This window comes from Etheostoma spectabile, chromosome 23 (assembly GCF_008692095.1).
Source record: "Etheostoma spectabile isolate EspeVRDwgs_2016 chromosome 23, UIUC_Espe_1.0, whole genome shotgun sequence".
NCBI lineage: Eukaryota > Metazoa > Chordata > Actinopteri > Perciformes > Percidae > Etheostoma > Etheostoma spectabile.
The window spans coordinates 9,228,753-9,238,575 of NC_045755.1; the positions used below are offsets into that span (position 1 = coordinate 9,228,753).

Sequence of the window (9,823 nt, forward strand, 5' to 3'; positions counted from 1 at the left end):
CATGTTAGCACATGGGACCAAACTAAAAAAATCTTAAGTGCACGCCACATAAATGGTTGCTGTCATTTTAGGTAGTTCTGATCACGCTGATTTTGTTCAAGTGTTCATTCTTTTAATCAGTTTGGTTTCTATTAGTTATTTGATGCTATAAAAACGGGGTGAAATGTCATGATTGACAGCTGGGATTGCCTCGCCATTGGTCAGCTCCACCGTGCCCTTATCCGGGATGTTGTTGCTTCATTTTTGTACAGTGGGAGGAAGTGGAGACGTGTCGTCCATCTTTGTAGACCGTCTATGGTTTGAACCACATTAAACTTTTTTGATGCAGATTTAAACAGATTCACATCTTAAAGCCTAAGACACTTTTTTCCACCTAAACACAAACAGCTCTCTTTGCACTGCCTCATTTGAATGAACCCCCCCCCGTGCAGCATGCGAAATACCACACAGACGGGCAAAGCTAATGTCAAGGTTGGAAAAATAGTGGTGCTTGTGTTGGTCGCTGCGCTGCCATCAAAGTAGGGCCCATTGTCATGTTTTTTTTTACTGCAAAATAACAACAAGATGAATGATCTCTACAAAAGCAATAAGAGATGATCGGCCATCTTTGTGGAGCTAAAATGAAAGATACATTTTCACATTTCTTTGCTGCCACGGATATATAAATTGTCAAAGGTGTCTAATATACCACGATGTGTGTGTGTGTGTGTTTGTGTGTGTGTGTGTGTGTAGATGTGCGGGCCCAGTTGGTGGAGCAGCAGCGCTGTCTGGAGCAGCAGACAGAGATGCGGGTCCAGCTGCTTCAGGACCTGCAGGACTTCTTCAGGAAGAAGTCCGAGATCGAAACAGAATATTCCAGAAACCTGGAGAAGCTCGCGGAGAGGTTCATGGCCAAAACACGGAGCACGAAGGACCATCAGCAATACAAGTAGGACTGTGGAAACACATTTTTACCGAGAAATCAATGCATTTATTTCTTTGGTGTTTGTTGTGATTTATGTACAAATTTGGTTGCAATTGTAATTTGAAGAAATTTGAATTGTTTGTATTTTTTCTCTCTCTCTCTCTTCCAGAAAAGACCAGAACCTGCTCTCTCCAGTGAACTGCTGGTACTTGCTGTTAAACCAGGTGGGCTGCTTGCTCGAGACCTTTTTATAACAAGAAATATGTAAACATCAGAGTAGGGCTATGCAATGAATCGCGATTACTATCTTGGCCCAGCTCTAGTAAAGGCAAACAGTAAAACAGCTAGTAAGACCGCTAAGTTTAGGAAATTACATAATTTTACTGTAACAATTAAGACCAGAAAAAGACAACACTTGTGTCGTATCAAGATATCCAAAATGTAAGATCTTATCTAATCTAATGTCTAGCCTCATGTATCGATGTTGATATAATATCCATATATTGCCCAGTCCTCATCGGGTCTATATATTTGTGTTCTTAAAGATGTGCATCTTCAGTAGGAACCAATGGGCTCGTGCTGATTTTTGATCGGCTCCTTACGATCACAAAAACAATGTAATTGGGAAAATGATTTTTTTTGCACATTGCAGTTTGCAGTTAAACTCTTATTTTGGCTTGTGTTCTGAAAGGGAATTCAAAAACGTAAATACGAGAAAAATAATACGAGAAAAGTATTAAGGTAAATTTCACAGTTCTAGGTTTTTAACTGTTTTTTACAGAAGCCACTGAGTGATTGTGTTAAATGTTCATGATTTTGACATTGAGCAACTGTGGAAGAAAAAAATGGATTCCCCACTTTGTCTCTCTCTTGCTTTTCCAGGTGAGGCGGGAGAGCAAGGACCACGCCACCCTCAGTGACCTCTACTTGAACAACGTCATCAGCCGCCTCACACACATCAGCGAGGACTCGGCCCGCCTGCTGAAGAGGGTGAGCTCATGTATCTTCTTCCCAGCGGTGGAATTTAATGAAGTACATTCAGGAACAGCAGCATGTCACCGCCAGTCGGACTCACTGCTAGTTTGGGGAGTGTCCTTTTCTTTAGTCTGTGGCCCAACAGGTAAATTAGCTGACCAAGCTACCGTTAACGTTGGCTTACTGTCGCTGGTTAGATCTACTCTTTAGGGATTGAAATAAGGAGACAGTTGAGTCTGTGCCTAAAAGTACTGAATGCAGTATCCAGCCCTAGTAAAGGCGAATAATAAAACAGCTAGTAAGTCTGGTGAGTTCAGAAAAGGACATCACTTACTCGAATGCAGCCTTTAAAACCAGAGAAAGACAACACTTGTGTCTTATCACGATATAGATAATATTGATATATTGCCCAGCCCTTATTGGATCTATATAGAGCTACCGCCCCTCCACCGAGAGACCTTGGGTTCCAGAAGTAAATTTCCCATTAATATCTCCCATTGACATCTGTAAAAATCTGCATACAAGGAGTTTTAGACCATGCCTTAGGCTAACCAGCTACCACCTGAATCATAAAACATACAACATGTCATTTAGAGTGAAAAAAACGAACAGAAAATCCAAAAAAAAGTCAAAGGTTCAAGACTGTGTACATATTTTCATTATCGCATGAAGGAACTTCTTATCCTATAAACCACCGCGCACCACTGAATGAAGGAAGCTAAAATTTGTTTAGCTAACAGCGAATTCGGCTAACCGCTAGCTGAGACAACATATAATAATTTTAAAAGAACCTCGAAATAAAACTTGAAAATAACCTGTAAAATGGCAGTTATAGCCTGCTTTCCCTGTGTTTAGTTTGAGTTAACATTTTTTTAGACTGAATCAATCTGTCCGCTAGCGGTTAGCCGAATTAGCTGTTAGCTAAACTAACGTTAGCTTTCCGGTGGAGGCTAAAACAGGATTCTCATCTTGCACATGCTCGCAGATCGGGTACCGACAGCTCCCCCTCCTCACCAACCCTGAGTTCCACCAATCAGAGGCATCACTGTGGGATTGGGGGATTGTTTAGGATTGTGGGTAATGAAGTACTTATTGCAAAGAAAAGACATTTATCTCAAAACAAGGTTGGTGCCCCATGAACCTTTAGCATCTATATGAGCATATACAATTGCTTATAGTCCTGTGCTAGCTGGTTTTAAGTCTACCATTGACAGTTACCATTTTATGGCTTACACCCTAACTGACAATGGAGAAATTGCTTTGTATTTTTACTTCTGTAAGCCGCTGTGGGTGTGACTGTTGAGCTCTATATTTGTGTTCTTAAAGATTTACATCTTCAGTGGGAACAAGTGGCTTTAGAGCTAAGAGCCACAGACGGCAATCAATACTTTTATGACCACTGGGCGGGTTTTATGCCCTGATTGGGCCACTTTCTGTCTGGCAACACCCCAGCTCTTATTCTCCGGGTAGAGACGCCAAGGCACATCATGGGACCTCCGTAATAAACCGTAATTAAGGTGATGTTTTATCACCAATACAAACCAAACGTTTTACTGTAAATCTATATAAATGTTCCAGTAGAAGTCCTCGTATATCCCTCCTGTGTCGGGCTTTAAATCCGTCGCAGTCACCAGTAATGGATTGTGAAGTCAAGCCTGTACTGTGTGCAAAAAGGGGGGAAAGAAAATGTAACAAATCCTGCATATTTTTCTTTACATGTATACTTAATATAGAACAATTTGGTCATTCATCCATGTGTAATTGCAAAGTTTTGGGACATCGGCATGGGGATTCATCACAGAACAGAATTGAATATGGGTTTTCAGTTGGACATGGGTTGTCAGGGGTGGTATTAGCAGCTAAATGAACATGTGAGAGTACACATATTTTCTGCTGAAATGTAACAAGCATGAAGAAACATCCAAGTGGTACCTGAGTATTGTACTTGAGTGCTACTGTGCTACTTTGCCCTTCTGGGAGTTATCCTTGTGTGCAGACCTTCAGGCTTGTTATTTTCCATTCGGCTTCTTTAAATACGAGAGTTGATTCTAATGAAAAGTAAAGCCAGTGTTCCCCTGAGGCCCTTCGGGCCGCCTCAGAGTTTAACATATTAAACACGCACACACATGCACGCCCGAAAACCGCCTCCAACTTTAGCTCTGCGCGTTCATTATTAATCTGTCTTCCGGCTCGTCTTTTATTCATGCTAACTAAAGTGCAGCGGCTGCCAGCAGCTATGAGCACAAAGACCTCCATCCCATCGCCGTGTCCTCTCAGAAACTCCACCAGGAGGAGACACACGGATGGCCGAGTGGCCATGACAACGCTGACAGTCCCCGTGGCCATGGCGACAGGCTCAGCTGATCATTTCCTCAGCGGGCGCTATGGGAACCGGATCAATCCATCCTGGGATTCCACTGTCATTTAGCATAATGTAATATTAATGCGGCGCCGCGCCGCCACATAACTCCTTTTTCCCAAAACTGGTGGAGCTGTTTAATGCATGAGACTGAAACTCAGTTTGAGTGCAGGCACCGGAGCGTTATCAATTCATTTGTTTGTGTGTGTTCACATGCATTTATTCATCTGGCGCTGTCCGCCCCGACCGGTTGGAGTTGGAGTTGGAATTCAGATGAAGTGCTCAGATCCTTCACTTAAAGAAGCTGTAATCATTATTTTTATCATAACAACGCATCAATGCCACATAGTCACAACGTCAACTGTTGGATTCCAGCCTTTGTTGCATGTCATTTCCCTCCTCTCTCCCCCCCCCCCCCCCCCCCCCCCCCCCCCCCCCCCCCCCCCCCCCCCCCCCATCCCCCCACCCCCCCCCCCCCCCCCCCCCCCCCCCCCCCCACCCCCCCCACACCCCCCCCCCCCCCCCCCCCCCCCCCCCCCCCGTTTCCATTCTTCACTGTTGAAACAAATACCTGAAACGTAAAAAGAAGCCCCAACTACACACAGCTTTTATAAACACAAAATGTTCAATAAAGGTGAAAATGCCAAAGAAATTATCTTTTTTTTAAAGCACACAAACATCATCAAAATGTATAAAATAAAAATACTTTTTATGCAGTGAAACATCTCCTATCTCCTAATATCCTAATCCTAATTTGATCTTTGCATCTGTGCTTCAGCATCGATGCAGTGATCGACCATCATCTGTTATCGCCTGCTGAAGGAACTTGTTAATTTTTTGTTTGCTGCTTTTTTTTTGTTTTTGCCTTTTGTGTGTCGCCTGCTGTGTTCAGACTTGTCTACATTCAGGAAGTGTCTTTTTTTTTTAAGTAGAAATGGAAACAATGAAGTAAAGTGTAAGTTCCCTTTAAAAATGTAGCTTGCTGACAGAGTGTGTGAATGCATGTACTTACTTAATACTTTGTGCTGATATTATTTTTCTCTCTCTGTCAGAGTAAGGAGATCATTTTTCAGCTTCAGGAAGACCTGATGAAGCTTCTGAACGAGCTTTACACTGTAAGTGGACGTCAGCAGGTCTTTGAAATGGCTTCAAAATGTCTTGAAATGATTTTTACATTTAAACGATTTCTTTATATTTGGTCTTTAAAAAAGTCTTAGAACCTAACAAATGCTCTGACATGTGCAGACACGCTGTAAGACAAAGCTTCAAATAAAAGGTTAAATTTCCTTGAAGTAGTTTTTGCTTGTACCGAATGAATTAGAAACTGCAACAACACAGAAACTGGGCCAAGGAAAGGCACAGAGGCATGTTTTGAAAGCTTAAGACGCATCTGTTTTAAACGCAGAATTGTCCTTGCATTCAGAGATGTTCTTTCATTCTGGGCTGTCATGAACTTCTGCTTTTCTGACATATTTTCCAGGTCTGAAAGGAGCCTCAAAGTGACACAATTTACTGATTATTTGTTGTCAAATTTCGAGTTTTATTATAAGTCCCAGTTCTGGCCTTCAGAGATTTTTGTCTAAACACAGAAAAATCCGATTAGAGACCTGATAATCTTAAGAAACAAAACCATTTGGCTGTAACGTTTTCCAATGTCTGTGGTCTATTAGATTCAGAGGCTGTGTCATTATGGGCTGTTGTTACCTAGGTAATGAAGACCTATCACATGTACCACGTGGAGACGATTAGTGCGGAAACCAAGCTGCGGGAGGCGGAGCGACAGGAGGGCCGCGTGAAGGGCGTGTCGGGGACGGGCGGAGGTGTGGAGCCGGTGTTCGGCCTGCGGATAGAGGAGCGCCACCAGAGACGCAACGCCGCCCGCAAGATGGAGAAGATGAAAGAGAAGGTACGGCCTGCATCTCAGTTTTGAAACCATGTTTCCCTCACATTTATCTCTGTACTTCCCACTGTTTCCTCTCAGCATCTGAGGCAACGTCATACACTAAAAATCACTATCCTAACTTTACCCAATACTTATAGACATCAATGGATTACTAACTGGGCCTATTAGGCATTTACCTTGCACAGCAGCTGGATTCCTGCCACATTACGACATCATGTGAGAATCGGCGCGTTACATATCAGACAAAAATCCATATTGTCTGGCTTCAATTGAATGCGTATGTGTCGACCAATCAGCACCCGGTGAGGAGATACTGACAGCTACGGGCGTGGTTTAGCTGGAAAATGTCACTCGCAGAGACACATAACGACCACAAAGACGTGCAAAATGACTACAAAGAAAAATAAAATGACTACAAAGAGACTCAAAGCAACAAGAAAGAGAGACAAAAAAAGCTTCAAAAAGGGGCAAAACCACTACAAAGACACAAAACAAAGACAAAGAGACAAAAAATGTCTACAAAGAAGCACAAATCAACCACAAAGACACATAAAACATCCACAACGAAAAACACAAACCAACCACAAAGACAGAACAAACACAAAGAGACACATAATGGCCTAAGGATTTTTTTAATAGTGGGTCAGAGACGTCGATAGGCCTGGGCATCCCCGGCTACAGCTTTAAATGTTTTATAAATACCCCTGGATCTCTTGCTCTCACCTTTATTTTTATTTATGTATTTATTTAATTTTTTTTACAGCAAGTATAATAGAATAAAAAAGCCCCAGAATGTGCAAATTAAGTAAATCACATCAAAACAAATACTACCTGACACACAGGGATTTTCACCATCAATGTGATTTAATAGAATTCCTAATTGGATAATTAAACGTGTTTATTACTGAAAGACTTACTCTAATATGATTCATGATACAGGTTAAAAGGGGAAATTCTTTCTGATGAATGATAAGAGTTGTGTAATGGACTCTGCTTTCTTCCTCAGAGGAAGGCAAAGTACTCTGAGAACAAACTGAAGACTCTGAAAGCCAGGAATGAGTATCTGTTGACTCTGGAGGCCACCAACGCCTCCGTGTTTAAATACTACATCCACGACCTGCCCGACATCATAGACGTGAGTGTACCTTTCTATTTCTCGTCATCACTAGAGGGGTCGGTAAGAATGTTTGTGAGTGACGGCTGAAAGTCCTGAATTCTGCAGTCACATCTGCAGGAAATGGACGTGATGTCGCATTAGGGAGAGTAGCCGAGCTCAGGCAAGTTTAACATGATGAATATGGATCCCAGGGATAGTTATGACGCTAATTAAGTTGAAAAAGCATATTTAGGCAGTGCAAAAACTAGCAGCAACCGTCTAATACTGACAAGAGCGATGCTACTCAACCATCTAATGAGCAAAGATCAGCTTGTTGGGACCGTGAAAAGTTGGTTTTAGAAATCACAAAGAGATTTGTGTCTAGTCAGGGGATTTAATTTATTGTCCTATACAAATATATTTTATGATACTTCAATTTGACCATCACCATTCTAAAAGATATTAGAGAAATGGAAAAATATATATTTAATCACAATTAGGGCTGAGTACCGAATTCAACACTTTTTAGGCACCTACCAAATTTTCTCTAAAGAATCGAGTATCTAAAAATGCCTCGTCATTCAATACCAAATTTCAATTCCTAAGAAGTAAATCTCATCAGCGTGAGTGAGCCAATGAGCATGCAGAATGCTGATTGGCTGTCTAACGTTGTAGAGGCACGCAGGCAAAACTCTAAGTTACACACAGAGAGGGGGCTCACGTAGTAGAAGCCGATAAATAAATAAAGGATTTGTGCCATGATGTGCAATGTTATGATTCTTTTTTTTTTTTTTAAATGGATTTTATCAAATTGGCATCAAAAACAGTATTGTTCAGGAACTGGTATCAAAGTCACGGGATTTGTATCTGTACCGGTATCAAAGTTTTTTGAACGATACCCAGTCCTAATCTGAATCTAGAATGTGGTTTCTGTCTTTGGGGGGACGCTTTCCTCAACTGAAGACATCGATATGCAATGTTTCCTCCATCCTTGTGTCTCAGTGCTGTGACCTAGGGTACCACTCCAGTCTGAGCCGGGCTCTGAGGACCTACCTATCAGCCGAACTGAGCCTTGAAGCCTCCAGGAGGGCGGGTCTGGAGGTCCTAGAGGGGGCCGTGGAGGGACTGGACCCCGCCCGCGACAGGCAGCGTCTGCTGGGCCTCTACCCGACGGCCTTCTGCCCTCCGCAGCGCTTCAGCTTCCAGGCTCACATGGGCGACGCAGTCAGTATAACGCACCACGCGGAGGCTTTTTGCAGCTCAAGAATCCAACATTTATTCTCATTTTGAGGAAACTGTGTGTCTTCTTATCATAAAATTAATTAAATATATTTATCAAGGAATAACTAGCGTTATAACTCTCCTTTGTAAAGAATAAAACCTTCTTGAATAATTTCTGTGCCGTGTGTTAGGCCTGCAGTCCATGATCTAAACAAATTATACTATGCAATTGGACTCATAGCAATAAGGAAATATTAGGGATTTTAGCCCTAATCGCCATATTTTCATAAGCAATGTGACTTTGAAGAGACATTGCTGTGAGTTGGGCCTATACAGAAGAAAGCAGCATACATATTTGAATGAGGTGATAGCTTTTGTTCCTCAGGAAGTAAATATATGACTCCATAGTCTCAGAGAATACGTTTTTTTGTCAAACATTTTCAACTTTAATCTTGGAAAATCTGAGTTTTTTTTCTCAGAATATTATGCTGTTTCCTCCTGGCTACATAATAATTTTTGTTTCTTTTAAAGAGGTCCTAATGTGCCGTCGTACAGAAGGGTTCAGCAAGTCTAGTAGTGGGAATCCTGGGACATAAAATACACTAGAATTGCACTGCACTACCAGGTCCACATGAGCACATATCTGGGTTTGCTTTCCTCTGGACAGTGATTTATTTGCCATTGCTCCACTTCCTGTCAGGTGACCCAGATCGCCTCCCAGCCGCAGCTCCAGGCCGAGCTCTCCCTCCGCCTCACGCAGCTGCAGACCCGCCTGGCGTCTCTGAAGATTGAGAACGAAGAGGTCAGACACACAAGCACACAAACCAAAATAATGCTCAGAGTTTCCACGTTTCCTACAATAAGTATCTGGGACATAAAGAAACCATGCCTGAGATAATTGGCGTTGTTTGTTAAACCTGAACAGCGATTGTCCAATCAGAGCTTAGCAACTTTAACTAGCCACAGTTTTCTTCTCCAAAAACCAAAATACAAGTGCTCTAACGTTGGCTGTCTGGCTAACTGCCGGCATCAGTAGACTAACCCGGTGTTACTTTCAGTAGCATTTAATCCTACTGTACATTAGGGCTGCACGATATAAGGAAAATATGCAATATCGTTGTCGAATTTGCAATAACCGTATTACTTGCTATAAATAAATAGATATTAAAGTCTCCTCAGTTCTGCATTTCTGCTGCTTTCAGTGTTCTGCTAAGATACAACAAATTGCTTGTTGAATTTAAAACAAATGAAAGGAAATCAGTTCCAAAAAAGATTTATTAAACAAATTGAACATTGAACTGAACATAAAAGGCACCACTAAAAAAAAGACTGACATTGTAAAGTGCAGTTTTTTACTCATATTTC

The 9,823-nt window shown here is 41.9% G+C and overlaps 2 protein-coding genes across 19 annotated transcripts in view; both read left to right on the top strand.

Moving 5' to 3' along the window:
• nrcama (neuronal cell adhesion molecule a) overlaps positions 1 to 9,823 on the top strand; it is a 1,100,153-nt gene that overhangs the window by 853,108 nt on the left and 237,222 nt on the right. The window lies entirely within an intron of this gene.
• Positions 1 to 9,823, top strand: part of LOC116673004 (SLIT-ROBO Rho GTPase-activating protein 1) — a 35,739-nt gene that overhangs the window by 9,695 nt on the left and 16,221 nt on the right. For all 4 annotated transcript variants that reach the window (XM_032505078.1, XM_032505074.1, XM_032505076.1 and 1 more), the window contains exons 2-9: positions 733 to 928; positions 1,074 to 1,128; positions 1,787 to 1,894; positions 5,291 to 5,353; positions 5,947 to 6,144; positions 7,148 to 7,276; positions 8,240 to 8,461; positions 9,159 to 9,260. In XM_032505078.1, the coding sequence (XP_032360969.1) occupies positions 733 to 928; positions 1,074 to 1,128; positions 1,787 to 1,894; positions 5,291 to 5,353; positions 5,947 to 6,144; positions 7,148 to 7,276; positions 8,240 to 8,461; positions 9,159 to 9,260 (1,073 nt within the window). The remainder of the gene's footprint in view (positions 1 to 732; positions 929 to 1,073; positions 1,129 to 1,786; positions 1,895 to 5,290; positions 5,354 to 5,946; positions 6,145 to 7,147; positions 7,277 to 8,239; positions 8,462 to 9,158; positions 9,261 to 9,823) is intronic.